The sequence below is a fragment of the Sesamum indicum genome, linkage group LG6, assembly GCF_026168435.1.
Source record: "Sesamum indicum cultivar Baizhima isolate 11 linkage group LG6, ASM2616843v1, whole genome shotgun sequence".
In the NCBI taxonomy this organism is placed as follows: domain Eukaryota; kingdom Viridiplantae; phylum Streptophyta; class Magnoliopsida; order Lamiales; family Pedaliaceae; genus Sesamum; species Sesamum indicum.
The window spans coordinates 7,136,798-7,154,361 of NC_142662.1; the positions used below are offsets into that span (position 1 = coordinate 7,136,798).

At 36.8% G+C, this 17,564-nt stretch overlaps 5 protein-coding genes across 10 annotated transcripts; 4 read left to right on the top strand and 1 right to left on the bottom strand.

Moving 5' to 3' along the window:
* Positions 1-1,247: 1,247 nt before the first annotated feature.
* On the top strand, positions 1,248-2,310 carry LOC105164720 (early nodulin-93). The gene is made up of 4 exons (XM_011083449.3): positions 1,248-1,328; positions 1,435-1,496; positions 1,579-1,654; positions 2,051-2,310. Exons 1-4 carry the CDS (start codon positions 1,274-1,276, stop codon positions 2,140-2,142), a joined length of 285 nt encoding a protein of 94 aa, XP_011081751.1. The 5' UTR covers positions 1,248-1,273; the 3' UTR covers positions 2,143-2,310.
* Positions 2,311-3,399: 1,089 nt separating this feature from the next.
* Positions 3,400-6,735, top strand: LOC105164719 (mitochondrial import inner membrane translocase subunit TIM17-2). Of its 4 annotated transcripts, none has more exons than XM_011083447.3 (3): positions 3,400-3,502; positions 3,772-4,664; positions 6,354-6,735. In XM_011083447.3, the coding sequence occupies exon 2, from the start codon at positions 3,936-3,938 to the stop codon at positions 4,641-4,643; it is 708 nt and encodes a 235-aa protein (XP_011081749.1). In that variant the 5' UTR covers positions 3,400-3,502; positions 3,772-3,935; the 3' UTR covers positions 4,644-4,664; positions 6,354-6,735. The 4 variants fall into 4 exon arrangements, with proteins under 4 accessions (XP_011081749.1, XP_020550436.1, XP_011081747.1 ...); XM_020694777.2 differs by having other exon boundaries at positions 6,400-6,735; XM_011083445.3 differs by having other exon boundaries at positions 3,433-3,502; positions 3,822-4,664.
* Positions 6,736-8,085: 1,350 nt separating this feature from the next.
* On the top strand, positions 8,086-11,636 carry LOC105164716 (amino acid permease 8). 2 transcript variants are annotated; one of them, XM_011083441.3, is made up of 8 exons: positions 8,086-8,288; positions 8,605-8,874; positions 9,442-9,669; positions 9,758-9,851; positions 9,959-10,176; positions 10,380-10,519; positions 10,696-10,923; positions 11,014-11,636. In XM_011083441.3, the coding sequence occupies exons 2-8, from the start codon at positions 8,763-8,765 to the stop codon at positions 11,437-11,439; spliced, it is 1,446 nt and encodes a 481-aa protein (XP_011081743.1). In that variant the 5' UTR covers positions 8,086-8,288; positions 8,605-8,762; the 3' UTR covers positions 11,440-11,636. The 2 variants fall into 2 exon arrangements, with proteins under 2 accessions (XP_011081743.1, XP_020550016.1); XM_020694357.2 differs by lacking the exon at positions 8,086-8,288 and having other exon boundaries at positions 8,316-8,874.
* A 350-nt stretch (positions 11,637-11,986) lies between these two features.
* LOC105164718 (Pentatricopeptide repeat (PPR-like) superfamily protein) lies at positions 11,987-17,196 on the bottom strand. 2 transcript variants are annotated; one of them, XM_088881022.1, is made up of 6 exons: positions 16,243-17,196; positions 15,154-16,106; positions 14,874-14,992; positions 12,904-13,809; positions 12,457-12,642; positions 11,987-12,347 (listed from the first exon to the last, which is right to left on the bottom strand). In XM_088881022.1, exons 1-3 carry the CDS (start codon positions 17,193-17,195, stop codon positions 14,970-14,972), a joined length of 1,929 nt encoding a protein of 642 aa, XP_088737148.1. In that variant the 5' UTR covers position 17,196; the 3' UTR covers positions 11,987-12,347; positions 12,457-12,642; positions 12,904-13,809; positions 14,874-14,969. The 2 variants fall into 2 exon arrangements, with proteins under 2 accessions (XP_088737148.1, XP_020550096.2); XM_020694437.2 differs by having other exon boundaries at positions 12,457-13,809.
* On the top strand, positions 12,141-14,472 carry LOC105164717 (receptor protein-tyrosine kinase CEPR1). The gene is made up of 2 exons (XM_011083442.3): positions 12,141-13,965; positions 14,045-14,472. Exons 1-2 carry the CDS (start codon positions 12,141-12,143, stop codon positions 14,410-14,412), a joined length of 2,193 nt encoding a protein of 730 aa, XP_011081744.1. The 3' UTR covers positions 14,413-14,472.
* Positions 17,197-17,564: the final 368 nt, after the last annotated feature.

Sequence of the window (17,564 nt, forward strand, 5' to 3'; positions counted from 1 at the left end):
GATTTTTTTAAAATATAAATTGATAAATTGAAAGTGAAGAAGACATGTATTATTATTCAATCATAGTCCACACATGCATATGTTTACACGTGTTTATATTTGTTTGTTTGCATATTCATGCACATAATAAAATATATAATATTTAATAAATAAATAATAAGTCAATCGATAATTAGTATAAAATTTTATTTATTTTTCTTACAAATTCAATCTATTTTTCAAATCACATAAAATTTATGTACGATTATACTAAATTTTAATAAAATTGTAATGTAACTATCCCTTGAATATAATACATGAGTTATACTTTCAACCAAATATGCCCATATTTATTTATTTTTAAATGGATAATTAATTTAATCAGTTTCACAAAATTTAAAGAATATTTATTAATTTATCTATATAAGTATAAAGAAAAGATATGCTAAAGATATAAAATGATAATTTTGACATTGGTGGATCAATTTTTTATAATTGATAAAATAATTAATTTATTTAATTTTTAAAATTATAAATTTAACATAATTGTTGAATTAATATATTTATTCTTATATATAATATATTTTAAAATTATTTATTATATACACGTAAAATTATATTTTACAATGGTTAATATTTTTAAAATAAAAAAAAAATCACATAGATGTTGTTGGTTGTATATAATCGAGGTAGGTTGTAGGAAAGGCGAGATTCATACTACGTGGCAGAAAATAGAGTGACAATTGGAAGGGGGGCAAAAGACTTATTTATTATTTTCCGAATATATCCAACAAATAAACATTTTTCCCAGTTTCTGACCCCTGACCCTTTTTCCTGCATTTCACTTCTTCTGAAATTTTCTTCAAATAACTAGTTTTCTAGTTACGGTAACGGTAAATCTACCAGATTCCTTCCATCAAAATCGCCCCGAAATGGAACAAACCGTTATCCTAAAATCACGGTCGTTTTGTTTTAACTGGAAGAAGCCCATTTACATTTGGAGCCCGTTTGTGCAGGTCCAATAGCTATGGCCCATATTCGGATCTGGGAGATGACCCGTTTTATTATCATAATTTTCATTTATTCTTATTTATGGGTAAATAACCAATAAATAAATTCCAATTTCATTTATATTTAAATATGGAAAAGGGGGGAAGGCAGGGAGAAATTATCGCTCTTGTAATACTTAGGACCGCTCATGAATTTGTAGCTTTACGTATAAATAAAGGGTAAATTGTTGTGGTTGGATATTTTTCTTATGTTTTGAACTTTTTTATCGAATTGAGTGTGAAGAATGGGACCGTTGACTGCAAATCGTGATACTGTTACAGCTGAAAACTGTGCTCAAGGTATGCATGCAGCTACCGTTGTTTCACAATAGCTAGTGGAAGAAGTCGTATATTGTTATTCTCATGCTCTAGTTACACGACTTTACGGTTCTTGCACCATTTCCAGCTAGTGCTGTTGCTGGATTCAGAGCTGCTTTTATTGCATGTGTGGCCACTGCAATTCCTACAGTATGTGAATACATTGCTTATCATTATAATTCATAATGATTTATGAATTATTTTTTTCATATATATTACCTGTAAATTGCAGTTGGCTGCGGTTCGTACAATTCCTTGGGCAAAAGCAAATTTGAACTACACTGGTCAAGCTCTCATTATATCCGGAGGTATGTCTAATTCTGAGTCCCCACCCCCACCCCCACAGTTGTCTTGGGAAGAAAAATTATGACAAGATCTTGAATTTGTGTCAAAATAGATCATAATTGAAAGGGATAATTACATCTATACTCCATAATTTATGGTTTATTTATACAAATCAGTCTGTTTTTTTTTTTTTTTTAAATTAAACATACCCATACTAAATATCAACATTATGCACATAAACCACTCTTGTTTTTTCCAAAAAAAAAATAAACATACACCCCAAAAACGTCAACAACATTACACAAACTTTTCATACTTTTTTATTGACAGTTAGTTTATATAAATATGCAAAAAATATAAATTAAATAAGCTATAAATTATGAGTTGTATATAAGTGAATTTGGTTTGATTGTCCGCAGCATCAATAGCAGCCTACTTCATTACTGCCGACAAAACTATACTGGAGACAGCAAGGAAAAATGCAGATGCTCGTTATGATAGAAGAACCTGAGCACAAAACAAGTGTTTGATGTTCATATTTTTGAAGCCGTAGGACTATATTTCTATTCTTTTTTCTCTTCTCTATTTTTGTGCTTCTTAATTGAGTTGAGTCCGAATCTTCGCCCAAAATTTATGATCTATTTTAAATTTTATGTATTTAGATATATTTTTTTAAAATTTAATTCTCAACTATAAAAGCATAAATGTTGAGGTATGCATATCAGGAATCAATTGTACTATCCCCTTGGGGAATGCAAGCACGTGTCAGCCTTTCCCATTGACTTGCGTACTTGTAGGCCTGGAAGGACCTCCATCGTAATTGGGCCCACCTTGTTGATTGTGGTAAATGGGCCGTGGCGTACTTCTATTGGGCCTTCGCTATTTTAACCCACATCATTGATTATTCATCTATCAAAATATAGTTTGAATAAAATATTAAAATAAAAATATCGTTCTGTATATATATATATATTAAATTAGGGATGTTAATCAAACACGTAATTTCAAATTTATTATAAAACCTTATATTATAGAATATAGTTCATACCATTAATACATCAAGAGGGTAAAATAATATTCAACATATTTTTTCTTGAGTTATTTCGGGTTTGAGCCTTAAAAGATTTGTGGTTTTTTTTTCATATTCTAATCACATATATGAAGCATGACAAAAAGCACAAACACCTAAAGCCAAATATGAATATGGAAGAAATAAAAACAAGGAAATGTCTTTTTATGGTTTAAATTACGATCAGTTTCTTTAAAGTTTCACATATTTATAAATATTTTTTATTATTAAAAAATTATCAATACCTCTTCATCTTAAGGTTCGTATAACAAATAGCCAAATTCATTAATTTTTGTTAGATTTTCATCCATTTTTTACGGCGAACTAACAAACATACCATCGTTTATGAATTATAATTTTACTTATTTTTAAAAAAAATATTTTTTTTGACTGAATGAATATTTTCTTACAATTTTTAAACTTTTGTCATCCTACCTCATTTCATTTTTTTCAATTTCTTTTTTCTTTAAAGAGTAAAGAAAACACAAAGTTGACAATTTCAAACCTACATAAAAATATTAAATAATTTATGAAATATAAAAAAATATTTATAATTTTTTAAATAATAAAATAATATTTATAATTATGTCGAATATTTATAAAGCTCGTCACAATTTACGAGAATTTATAATTCATACATGGATCAAATTTATTTGTCTTGGCCCAATTAGTGTTTGGGCTAACGGCCCAAGTTAACATTAGCCCTATAATTAGCTTCATTCGTCACTCTCTTCGGCTTTTGCACACCACACCGGCCTTCCTTCTCCAGTCCTCCTCAGCTCACGAAACGCCGCGTTTTGAGGTAAACCCTAATATCTATTTTATGTAACTCGATGTGATTGCTGAAGTTTTGGGAACGTAATGTATCGGTAGTATTCCTGTCTTCTGTGATTTTTTGGATTTATGAGAAATTTGATTTTGAGCTTATTTTGTATATTGAATTGCTATTTTCCCGGCAAACCAAATCGGTAGGCTCTGGATTTTGATTCTAGATGTGAAATATTGGTATTCTTTTTCTTGAATCAATTCTTTGTTATTACCCTCCATTTCTTCAGCACGGGTTTGTTGCAGATGTTCGTTTGTCTTTGGAATTCAAGAATTTAAATATGATTCAATTGCAGCGGCTGTCAAGATCGATTGAAAGACTGATCCGAAGAACTAGCTTGTCTGCCTAGGTTTCTCCCTCAAAAACTGTAAACTCTCCATCTTTTTCCACTTCTTGGTGGTTCTGATCCATGGGTACCCCAGAAACATCACGAGAACCTTGCCCTGACCGTATTCTTGATGATGTCGGCGGAGCCTTTGGCATGGGCGCTGTTGGTGGTGCAGCTTTCCATTTTTTGAAGGGTATCTATAACTCTCCTAAAGGTGAGCGTCTGGTTGGGGGATCTCAAGCTGTCCGCATGAATGCTCCTCGTGTTGGTGGTAGTTTTGCAGTGTGGGGTGGGCTCTTTTCCACGTTTGACTGCACAATGGTATACATCCGACAGAAAGAGGATCCCTGGAATTCCATCATAGCTGGCGCAGCCACTGGAGGTTTTCTGCAAATGCGGCAGGGACTAGGTGCTGCTTCACGATCAGCACTATTTGGTGGTGTGTTACTTGCTTTGATTGAAGGAGCTGGTATTATGTTAAATAAAGTTATGAGTGGACCACAGAGCTTTCCACCTATGGAGGAGCCACTACCGAACGCGCCTGGTGTGCCTGGGTATCCAATGGGGCAAATTCCTGGACAAGCTCCAGTAAATGTTGAGAGTATGGGAGCTGGATCCTCATCATCATCATCATCGCCACAACCTTCATCTTCTTCCTCATCATCTTCGTGGTTTGGAGGCTTTTTTGGTGGTGGGAAGAAGGAGGAGACAAGTGCTAACAATGGAAGCAAGACAAAGGTTTTGGAGAGCTTTGATGCTCCAAGTCCACCATCATTCGAGTACAAATAAGTCCAAGGGGAAATATCTCTGGTAACTGAGATAGTGACTTTCTATCTGATTTTGCAACTGTCATATGGAGATGTAGATTGGTTGATTCTGATATCAAATTATAATCTTTGATTTCGTCTTGGTAGCTCTGGTATTAGATTTATTAGATAAAGTAGGTTCAAGCATACAAGTTGCTTGTTCTCTTTTTCATTTTTCCTTTTTTGTTGGAACTGGTCATTTTACTATTGAGTTATTGCTGTTATTTTGTATGAAAATTGTACACATTGTTCCCACAGGTTTCCTATGTGCTTTGAATTAAAATTAAAGAAGAATCTGAAAGTGAAGTTGTCAATCAAATTCAATATCTCCCGGAATTGAGAGACCCCCCCCCCCCCCCCCAATTTATACTAAAAACATCCTACGAACCTAGACATAGGAGGTGGTTAAGTACATATACATCAGTCAAAAAATCAAGAGATCCTTTCCAAAAATCGCAGTAAATAATTCCTTTTCCTTTCATGCAAATCGCATCTTTTCTTTTTTTTCTTCAGCGTTGACTGGAGCACTGAGCGTGGGCACGTTTAGTTGGCTCAGCAAAATGCAATAAATCCACATGATTAGGAATATTTTAGCTCAAAAAGGAAGGCAAAATCATTATCAATCATGGTAAATTGTGTAGTTATCATGCTGTCTGTATCTTCTGCTAGAATGATGTTATGAAGGATAATAGATGGCGGACCAAAACTTAGTCATGAATCTTTTTGTTCAGTTCATGTAAAAGATCATTGAACTTCTGGTTGTAGCTCATATTGCATGCCAAGCGGCCAACAAATGTTGTATTGCTGGATGGTTTATGGTTTTTGCTGCTTCACTGAACCACTGTAAACTTACTAACCTGGAAATTAGATGTTATGGTCATAGCAGTAAATCTTATGAGTGGCTATTTTAGTTTTGTAGTTGAAGCACTCTGCTTATGGTTCCTGTGGTCCAAAAATTTATGCTGTATTCCGTTTATATGTGGCCTAACTGCTGATTTCCCCATTTTGATCGCCTAACCTTGGGGGTGAATGAATCACCGACCTCTATTCTCTTGTTTTTTGTTTCTGCAACACATAGTTTTTTCTCATTCCTTGCAGTTATATTGTTATTCATTTTCAGAAACTCCAACACTGATAGCTTGATGACTTTGCACTCTAAATTTTGGAGTCTGAAAGTGTCAAATAGCTATGGATGAAGTGTTGGGAATTTTGAACTTCCTCTGTTTCAAAAATCTGTATAATATAATTGTTGTAATATCGATATGTTTTACTCTATGTATCCTACCCGAAAGGAAGAAATGTTGAAAGCTGAGGAGTTTCGTTCATCCTTTTACATTTTTGAAAAGGTATAGGAACACAATTAAGGTCACTTATGAACTGAAGACTGGAGCCTCAGTATAAGGGGCCCAGCCCACTTGTTGCTGCCCCTTGGGGGCCTTTAGCCTCTTCAGATAACTATGCTAAGAAGACTTGTAATAGTTTGCCATATAACAAAATCTTGGTTCCAGTCTTTTGTAGCAAAATATACTGTATTACAATAGTTATTTTTCTTTCTATACTTTATTAGTACTTCTAAGAGGTCTTTGTCATTGATTGTTCCTTTTATACATATTTTGCTCTTCATCATTTGTTGAGTATTGATTTTAAGCATGGAAGGGCTTATGTATATAATTTTGTTGGGATCATTGTGTAGGAGTAGCTGCTGATGGCATTGGATTTCTGTTTGGATCACTGTGTAGGGGCAGCTGCTAAATGGCATCCGATTCTGGTACTGGGATTTACACAAGCTTGGAGATTGATGATCAAGAGAGATGACAATTTGTAATAAACTAGAATCAGTCTCTTTGGTTTTGATCATTTAGTCTGGTTTTTGTACCAGCACTTTATAATGTTATTTTGATGGTCCTAACATGTGCCTTTCAAGTATTGGAACATGAGACTTCCTGCTATAAATTAGATGATTGTAGTGCCTTACATATTGAGTAGTTTGTAATATTGTATTTGCTGGTTCAACATATAATTCCACACCTATTATAAGGAAAAAATGCCAGGGCATTGTGGCCCATTTTTGTTGATGATCGAGGTATTTTTCTCGTTTAAAGCTTCGTTGCAATTGATCTTCTGTATTCTAACCTTTCTCCCGTTTTAGAAGTGATTGATCTGTTACAGACCAGCAAAGTTTTAGGATTCCTCTGGTTTCTGATATAGTTTTGCCAGTTACAGGAACTTGAAGGCAAAGAAGAAAATTGTAGAAGGAACAACTCCACAGATGCTTTGCCTTCTTTGGTAGAGTAAATTACATGGACAATTCCTGAGATTAGGTTTAGATACTCCTGAGATCAAGTTCAAATTCACAATTGTTGCAAACATTTGCTGTTCTTTATGAAATTATAATTATATTCTTTGAAGTTGTAGTTTGTTCAGGATACATTATTGCCCATGTTTCGCGTTTGTGCCGTGTCCATGCCTTGTCCATTTTGCCGGTTCTTTTTGAAGTATCAATGCTTTATAATTTGGTAATGTTAGCAAAAAACCAAAAAATAATTTTATCAACTACCTCAAATATATTTTCATCTTCATACAAAATTTTACAGAACTTAAAACCACACAAATGGGTTTTCATTCTGAAAATTTTCTGTCTATCCAGTTCTGGTGTTTTGGATTTGAAGAGAGAGAGAGATGTTAGAAGTGTCCATCCCTCTCTCTCTCTCTAAGATCTGGAGAACGAATTTCAACAATGAAAGTGTCATGAAAGTGGCTACTCGGGGAAAAAGCTGTAGGCACTGATGAACTGATAATTACGATAGTTATACAAAGTTGAAAATCCTCCTTCCAAAGCTTTTCTTGGGAGGCGAACTTTTTATGGAGTTGTGCTTATCATTGGCTGCTGCTCTCTGATTTTTCTATCATTCACATAAGAAAGCTCGAATTTTTGCCTTTTGGTAGAGGGAATCCGCAACATGTAAATTTATATATAATAAAGGAGAAGACTTAACAGTGAAAGGGAGATTTGTAGTGATCCCATGTCCATCGCTCTACATATTCTCCAATCATGAGAATCAAAATCATTGCATTCTTGCTTTAGTACTACACCCACTTTTGCTCTGCTACTCAATTTTGACCATCCAACTTGAAGCCTCAAGACCCATTTCTGCATAAATTTCTAAAAAACGAGAAGGAATAAAGGTTGGTTCATCATTGACTCTTAGTTGTTAGTAATTACTAATTATTAATGAATAATAAACAACGATAATTCATTACTTTGATATAGAGTTATAAATACAATTTACAATAAAAAAAATAGATATTTGGTGGAAACCCTGCGGTCACCCCAATGCTGGGTCCATTGACCGCTTCGCGAATATCATATAATCAAATCCGAGCATTTATGTATATAAAATACACCGTTTAAAATATGACATGCATATCAAATATTACGACAAACAAATGGTAGTAACGCTTAAAAATGGTTACAGATTTGGTGTAGTCAAGTGCATGGACCTGGTGGTATGATTTCAAGTGTGGAGGACTATGAATGCCATAATGATGGAATGAGATGCAGAGAAGTGAGAGAGAAGAAGGGGTATTTTTGCAGTTTCTTCTTCCAACCTTGGCAGTTGTAAAGGAGGTAGTTGAAGCACATTTAATCACCTTCCACTTCCCACTATTCAAATAAAGAATCAAAACCCCTCTTTGCTAGTAATTTCTCTTGAGTAATAAATTTAACATCTATCTCCAAAGCACAGAAAAAGGGTCAACACCGCTCATGTTAGATATTTCCATTTTCCACCCAATTTCTTTGTATCATATATCACTTTATCAACTTTTTTTTTCACTTTATTCATCATTGCAGATGTGCTGAGAGATCACATCACCATTATAATAACTTCTTTTTTTGTGATAACAATGGAGGGCTATTACATTGATATGTTTGGTGCATGCAGGGGTGCTATAAAATCTGAGTTTTAAGGGCCGAAATATTGGGATATCTAACCTGCATGGACACTTTCTTGGTTTCATTTCCATAGAAAAACCATCAGAGATTCAAGTTTTCTAGTTCAATTTCAGAGGGGAAAGGGGTAGAGAGGATACTAAGTGTATAATGCAGGGATTTGGAGGTGAGATTTTCCAAGTTGAGAGCTGTGAATCCGCCTTGGAGATTCAGAAAGTTGGAAATGCAGAGGTAGATGATGATGGGAAGCCTAGAAGAACAGGTACTTGAAAACCCCAAATTCATGTTTTCTTCAATTCTCTTCATGAAGACTTTGAGGTTATAGACAGTAATAATTGGAAGAAAATTGAGACTGATTGAAGATTTTGCCCTATCTTTCATTTGGGTCTTTTCCATTTGATTTTTTTATTGTTGTTACTCTATTTACTTCTTTAGTTGATACGGTTAAGCTCTGAAGTAGGGGTAATTAACTTCACCTCACTGTTGTTGGGATATTCATGCAGCTGATTGCTTTTGTCAATTTTCCTTAATAGATAGGATCAAAATAATTCTCTACTAGCTGTAAACAAGAAGAATCCAGTTTTTTGCTCTGCCTTAACTTTCTTGAAAATTTAGAGTTTCCAAGAACTATAAGATAAGTTTCGATCCAAGGTAGATACTTTGATACTTCAGTAATATATACGGTTGCACCGATATTGATCATCCTGACCAAAGAAAACAACCGTGTGTTTTTTCCGCACTTTTTTTAATATAAATATTGATTGTTTTCACTTTGTTTTTTTGTGATGCTGCGTGTTTGAAAGAGCAACTTTTCTGATTTCTCACATAGGAAACCTCTGGACTGCAAGTGCACACATAATTACGGCAATCATAGGTTCTGGAGTCCTCTCACTGGCCTGGGGAGTGGCACAGCTTGGATGGATTGCTGGTGTTGCTACTCTTGTAATTTTCTCCGGTATTACATTGTATACTTCTAGTCTCCTTGCAGATTCCTATCGATCCCCTGTTACTGGAAAACGCAACTATACGTACAAGGAAGTAGTCAGGAACAACCTAGGTGAGCCCGTCATTTTTATAACACAAGACTGCCAGTTTTAGTCTTATTTTGAAGCTGATCTAAATCCCATGTCGTCTGAGTCAATCAGGTCGAGCAATGTATTTGGCATGTGCTACAGTTCAGTATGCCAACCTAAGTGGAATGGTGATCGGATACACCATCACAGCATCAATAAGCATGGCGTAAGTATACGAACAATAATTCACGAATATGATGAGTTTATAGTTTTTAACTATTATCAGATTTTGTCGATGGCGACTATAAGATTTCGTCGATGTTGTAATTTCAGTGCCATCCAGAAATCAGATTGCTTCCATGCAAGAGGGCGTCAAGCTCCATGTGCAGTCTCTCACAATCCATATATGATTGGACTGGGAATTCTTGAAATATTTTTGTCTCAAATTCCCAACTTCCATAAGCTATCCATGCTCTCGGTTGTTGCAGCTATTATGTCCTTTGCCTATTCCTCTATAGGAGTGGGCCTTGCCCTTGCAAAAGTTGTTTCAGGTGATTCTGTTTTTCTTATTTTTAGTTTCTAATCGGGTGATTTGGTAAAACAATTCTTGATACTGTGCTTATGCTATCGATTTGTCCATTGTTTTCATCTTAGTATCAATTGCTGTTCTTAAACAAAAAACCACACTTTTATAACTCAAGATGGTTTTTAGTGATGGAGAGCTAGTAGTGACAGAGGTTTCTTGTATGAGCAGGGCAAGGAGGGAGGACGACCCTTACAGGTGTCGAGGTCGGGATAGGTTTATCAGCAGCTGAGAAGACCTGGAGAATGTTCAGAGCATTTGGCGATATTGCTTTCGCATACACTTATTCTCAAATTTTGGTTGAAATTCAGGTAAAGAAACCAACAATTATTACTTGCATACAAATGAAACAGAACAGGATTTCTCTTTAGTGGTCTTAACGGGCTACCTATTGCCGGTTTTTTATTGAATCAACCACTGTGTCCTTCTCCATGACAAGACAACATAAAAGAAGGATCTTTGCTCACCTAATATGTCTTTGTTCAAGGATACGCTAAAAGCAACGCCACCTGAAAACCAAGTGATGAAAAAGGCCAACGTGGTTGCAGTGTCAACTACAACAGCATTCTACCTGATGTGTGGCTGTTTCGGTTATGCTGCGTTCGGGAACAGTGCACCAGGGAACTTACTAACTGGCTTTGGTTTCTACGAGCCATTCTGGTTGGTAGATCTAGCCAACTGCTGCATTGTTTTGCACCTAGTTGGAGCATACCAGGTTGAAAATCATTATATTGAAGACAATTTCAAACTCAAATCCTCTTATTTCAAGAAAACATATTAACATGTATATGGTTTTTGTTTGCAGGTATTCGCACAACCGGTGTTCAGTGCCGTTGAGTCATGGGCCAAGAGGAAGTGGCCAAAATCAAATTTTGTGAATGCAGAGTACAGCATAGGCTTCTGCAGGAGCCAAAGACTTAGTGTTAACTTTCTGAGACTGATATGGAGAAGTTCATTTGTGATTCTTGCAACAGTGGTTGCTCTGGTGATGCCCTTCTTCAACGACATACTTGCCTTCCTTGGGGCTATGGGGTATTGGCCTCTGACAGTATATTTTCCAATAGAAATCTACATTGCCAAGAACAAAATCAGAAGGTGGAGTCGGAGGTGGCTCGGCCTTCAACTCATAAATGCGGTCTGTTTGCTTGTTGCTGTGGCCGCTGCATGTGGCTCCATTCAAGGACTTAATAAGGCTCTCAAAACCTACAAGCCCTTCGAGGTTAAGGAGTAGGATAAGCCCTTAAAAGAAAAAGTTGTATTGATCTCGGTTTGTGGCGTCTATGCAGGCACAAACTTGCATTAGTTCTCTTTTCCAGTAATGAATTAATAACTGAGTGGACAGGCATTTTTTGCTGTAAGAGTCTGTGAATCTGTGGTATGTACAAGTCATTTGGTATTAATTCTCAACTTATTAGGTGTGGAGATCAATCGGTATGACTAACGGACATTTTGATTTTGTCAACCAATGTTGGGATGGGATCCAATTTGGATTGACAGACCCGTGAATTTTGATCGATAGAAACTCAACATATACTTAGACTTAATATATACTTTTTTTATAAGTTTGAGCCTAAAGTTAGATCCAATATTATGCGTTAGATCTAGACATGGGGCTTGGCCTGGGCCATAATAGTGCTTTGCCCTACAACCCCTACCCATTAACGCTCCCAAATCTGTTTCATATATTTGAAGAGTGGGTGGAGTCAAATAGTCAACGTTTCACTTTACATTCACCATTATATCCCTTTTAGCTCAGGTGGTCTTAGAATGTGAAAGGGTTGACAGTCCACAAACTTTGACATATTTAAGTAAAAGCCAAACAAACATACAAAGAATTACACGCATTGACTAGACTTGATTCCGTGTTGATTTGATGTCCTAGAGATTTGAGTTTGTGAGAAATGATCCAAGACAGTCTTTCCTCCTGCAATAATGGCGCCCCTTTTCCTCTTCCTCCTCCTACTTCCTCTCTATCTCCAAGTGCATTCACAAGATTTGTCTGGTTTCTCTTCCGAACAGACAATTCTGCTGAGCTTCAAACAACACTGGGGTAGTCCGCCGTCACTTGATTCATGGAACTCAACATCATCCCCATGCGATTGGCCGGAAATCGAGTGCATTTCTGGTACAGTCACTGCTCTACATTTATCAGGAAAAGATTTAAGTGGAACAATCCCATCCACAATATGTCAGCTCAAGAACCTTGTTTCCATCAACCTGTTTGATAATAACATATCAGGAGACGTACCTGCTGCCCTGTATAACTGCTCGAGTCTAGAAAGGTTGCGCTTGTCCGTGAATGGGCTGTCCGGCACAATCCCAGGTGAGTTGTTTCTTATGAAAAAGCTTCGGGAGTTACACCTCGATGGAAACAGATTGTACGGTAAGATACCAACACCAATACGGGCAAGCAGTTTAGAGAGTCTTGATCTCTCTGATAATCAGTTGAATGGATCAATCCCCGATGATATAGGCAATCTAGACAATCTTATGCACTTAGATCTATCCAATAATTCATTCAGTGGTACAATCCCCATGAGAGTGTTCCATATGCATCAATTGTACTCTATGTTACTAGGTTATAACAACTTGTCTGGTGAACTGCCGACGCAGTTGGATTTTTTCAGTTTACAAGAGCTTAATATTACTCATAACCAATTACACGGCACAATACCGAGAAGTTTAGGGCAATTACCTCAGTTAAGTGTCTTGGATTTGTCTGATAACCATCTAGCTGGAGACATCATAGAAAATATACTTCATTTGAGGTCAATGAGCGTACTTAGGCTGTGCTCCAACAACTTCTCGGGGAAGATTCCTCATGAGTATGTGAATCATGAATTTGCTGAAAATTGCTTTGAATTTTCCAATCTCTGTTCTGACGACAGGACTGAGGGTCTACCAAGTTGCCCTTCTAACTTGTGCTCTGATAATAGAATTCAAGGATTTCTAAAATGCCACTCCAAGCATGATGAATCCAAGAAGCATTTGATCATAATTATACTGGAAGCAGTTGGATGTGGGGTTGTTGGGTTCGCAATACTTCTCTACTTGGCAAGAAAATGCTGGAGTAAGAAGCAGATGATTGCAGCAAGATGCAAGAAAATTTGGCCTTCTGGCCCTCCTCCAAAAGACAAAGAAGAATGGCGAATGATTTCGTTTCAAAGGTTGAACTTCGATAAAGCCGACATCCTGTCAAGTTTGACAGATGAAAACCTGATTGGAAATGGGGGTTCAGGCAAGGTGTACAGGGTTCTCATCAACCAAACAGGCAATGCTGTTGCTGTCAAAAGTATATCAAATGCCAGAAAATCAGACCGCAGGCTTGAGAAGGAATTTCTGGCCGAGATTCAGACGCTGGGAAATATTCGGCATTATAATATAGTAAAGCTTTTCTGCTACATCTCAGGCAAGGATTTGAAGCTTCTTGTGTACCAATATTTGGTGAACAAGAGCCTCGACCAGTGGCTGCACGGTAACAAGAGAGAAGCATCATCAACTGGTAATAGCTCAGTCCCAACATTGGATTGGCCAACGAGGCTGGATATCGCAATTGGGGTAGCACAAGGGCTTAGCTATATGCATCATGACTGCTCTCCACCTATCATTCACCGGGACATCAAATCTAGCAATATATTATTGGACTCAGAATTCAATGCAAAAATAGCAGATTTTGGACTAGCAAAGTTGCTTAGTAGGCATGGAGATACCATAACAGCATCTGCTGTAGCTGGAACTTTTGGCTACATTGCCCCTGGTATGTATTTGACATTTTGTAGCATCTTGAAGTAATTTTTTATTTAGTCGAGCTAAAACTTGCTAACCTTGAAACACAGAGTATGCCTACACAAGAAAAGTGAACACAAAAGGCGATGTTTATAGCTTTGGAGTGGTTCTACTTGAGTTGACTACTAGAAGACAAGCTGTTACTCAAGGAGATCATATGAACCTAGCTGGATGGGCTCAACTACAGTACAGCGCTAAAAATGCCATTGTTGATGCACTGGATGCTGAGATCAAGGAATCAATTCACTTGGATCAAATTATCACAGTTTTTCGACTAGGAGTTATTTGTACTGCCACATCACCTTCAAATAGGCCATCCATGAAGGATTGTTTGCATATTCTTCAGAACTGCAGGAACAACTTTTCTTCATCTAGTCCAATGCCTTTACAGCTCTCTGGTTATCAATCACTTATATGAATCATACTCCTGTGTGACAAAGTTTTTTAAAAAAATGAAAATGGAGAATTTTTTCTTTTACTTTCCTGTTATCTATCCTAAGATTTTGTATATTGACCAGTTGTAGCAGTAGTGGAACTAGGTCGAATTCGTCAAAATTAATTATTGATTCTACAATTGTAGCAGTAGTGGAACTAGATCGAATCCCTAGGGAACTACGAGTTAATTTCTCAGTTTTTGGTGATTTGATGCTCTAGATGAGCACTTCAAAGGAGCATGTTGTTATGGAAGTACAACACTGTTTCCAAGTTGGGGTTCGTATCCACCAGCTCATTACCTGCAAATGGGCCTTACATGAAAGACATTTTGCAGTTTCTGTACAGTGCAGATCACCTGAGCATTATGCGTGTAAAAAGACAGGAAATGAAGTATGATGCAGCCTTTCGTCTTGTAGTCTCATCCCAATAAGAGTGAAATAATACCTGATAGAGCCCTTTACAGTGTTATACCAGTTGTTCTGTCGGTAGTAACTTTAGAGCACCTTCGCTGGAAACTCCAAAATTCCAGTCTTGAGATTCTTATACATCTTCAATTTGGCAGTCTGTCAGGAGAGGTCTATCTTCAGGTGCAAAAACAAGTACTAATACGAGACTCATTACCTACTGTGCTTTCTAAATAATTTGAAGAAATAAGCAAGGACATCTATGGAATAAAGTTCCTATGAATAAGTTTCGTACAATATAAGTAGTTAAAAATCTATACCTATGTACAGAAGATCTTCATCAATGTTATCTTCCACTGTCATGTCCTCGTACAGCATGTCGAGAACTTGGTGAACTTCAGCTGCATCTTCAACTAACAGGTCACCAGCATGAAACTCGCGAAGGTGACCATCCATCTCAATCCAGCTACATCCTGGAGTTTTAGTAACACCCTTCTGTTTCATTAAGACTCTCATCCTAGCACAATCGTCCCACCTCCTCATATCAGCATATATTTTTGATGAGATAACATAGTTGCCAGAATTCAAGGGTTCCATTTCTAAGAGAAGCTGCACGACCCTTTCGCCGATATCTACATTTTTTACCTTCTGGCAGGCACCAAGCAATGCCCCCAGTAATATCTCATCTGGTTTTTGTGGCATCTTTTGAATGAAGTCCCAAGCTTCATATACCCGCCCGGCACGTGATAGAAGATCAACCATGCATGAGTAGTGCTCAACTTTTGGAGTCAGCCCAAAAGTTGAAGTCATCGAATTAAAGAACTGACGGCCTTCCTCCAACAAACCAGCATGGACGCATGCAGAAAGCACCCCAACAAATGTGATATCATCTGGACATGCAGCTTTTTCCTCCACTAACATGCGTTGAAATAGGGCGAGTGCCTCTTCTGCTCGCCCATGTAAAGCATGTGCAGAGATCATTGTGTTCCATGAAACCTCATTTTTCTGAGGCATGTTCTCAAAAACCCTGGATGCATATTCCAAATTCCCGCACTTAGAATACATGTCAACTAAAGCTGTTGCAACATAGATATTATGCTGCAATCCTCTTTTGGTTGCATATTCATCAATCCATTTCCCCAAATCCAGAGCACCAATTGAAGCGCATGCAGAGAGAACTGCAATCAATGTAATTTCATTAGGTTCTGGCCCAGCTTCCTTCATAGCATCAAATAATAAGAGAGTTTCATCAGACTGTCCATTTTGTGCATACCTGTTTCACATCAAACTCACAATCACCATAAAAGCAAAAGAGTTAAAAACCAACACGATCGATTATATTCTGGCAAAATACATCAAGATAATAAGCGAAAACCAGGAAAGAAAAACTGCAAACAGGATTGTCAAACCCAGTAATCATGGCATTCCAAGTGACTACTTCTTTCCTCTTCATGTTATTAAAAACCTTCCTCGCTGACTCCAATTCTCCACACTTCCCATACATATTAATCAAAGCAGAACCAGTATAGGAATTGAGTTCCAGTCCTTTCTCCATTACATAATCTTCAATCCACCTCCCCAAATTCAAGTCCCCCAAATCCCCACATGCTCCAAGAACACTAACGAGTGTCATCTCATCAGGTTCCAGTCCTCCCTCCCTCATTTCCCCGAACATTTCCACTGCCTCTCTAGCAAAGCCCAGCCTTGAATATCCCGAGATTATCGAATTCCATGACACCGAATCCCTCTCACTCATTTCATCAAACGCTCTCCGAGCAAAGCCCATCTCCCTGCACCTCGAGTACATCGTGATCAATGAATGAACAACATGAAAATCCAAAAGCATCCCACTTTTGACAACCTCACAATGGACTAAACTACCTATTCTCGAGGTTAAAAGATTCCCGCAGGATACAAAAACAAATGGATACGTGAAATTGTCTGGCTTTACGCCTAATGATTTCATCTTAACAAAAAATTCCAAAGCAAGATCGAACTTTTGCCATGTCGTGGCAAAACCCCTGATCATTACATTGAAAGCATAACTGTTAATAGGGATTTGGGCAAAGAAAATAGTGGAGTAGCTGAAATCTTTGAGTTCAATAATTTTGGACAGCAAGTAATTGGGCATGGGCATTTGGACTGAGTGAATGAGCATTTGGGTGTGGACTTGCTGCACTGATCTGGTCGACTTGCATTGTTTCAACAGGACTAAAAGCTGACTAATGAAACCTCGCTCCAACCGATTTGTCCTTCTGCTTTGAGCAGCGAAATGGCGGGAAATGCTGGTCCGAAAAATCATTGGTTGTGAGGGGAAATGGAAGAACGATCTGATTGACACTTTACATACGGCCCGTTGCATATAAAAGATGTAAAATAATCAAACGACTTTATATATATGAATCATAGAAAATTAGGTCAATTTTAAGTGAAAGGGCATATAAAGAATACATATTTTAATCATAATTTATATTAATTATTCATGAATTAAGATTATTATGATCAAATGGGATATTAATATCAGAACTAATATTGCAAATAATTATGCATGATAAGTAATTTTATCCTATCCAATCACACGAATCAAAAAAGATACCTCAATATATAATAAGGGACGATATTTTGTTTATTTTAATTTATTATGTATTTCTTTTATTTGAATGTAGCATTTGATGTTTGAACTATTTATAAATTTAATAATTATAGTATTCAACTTTAGTAAATGTAATAA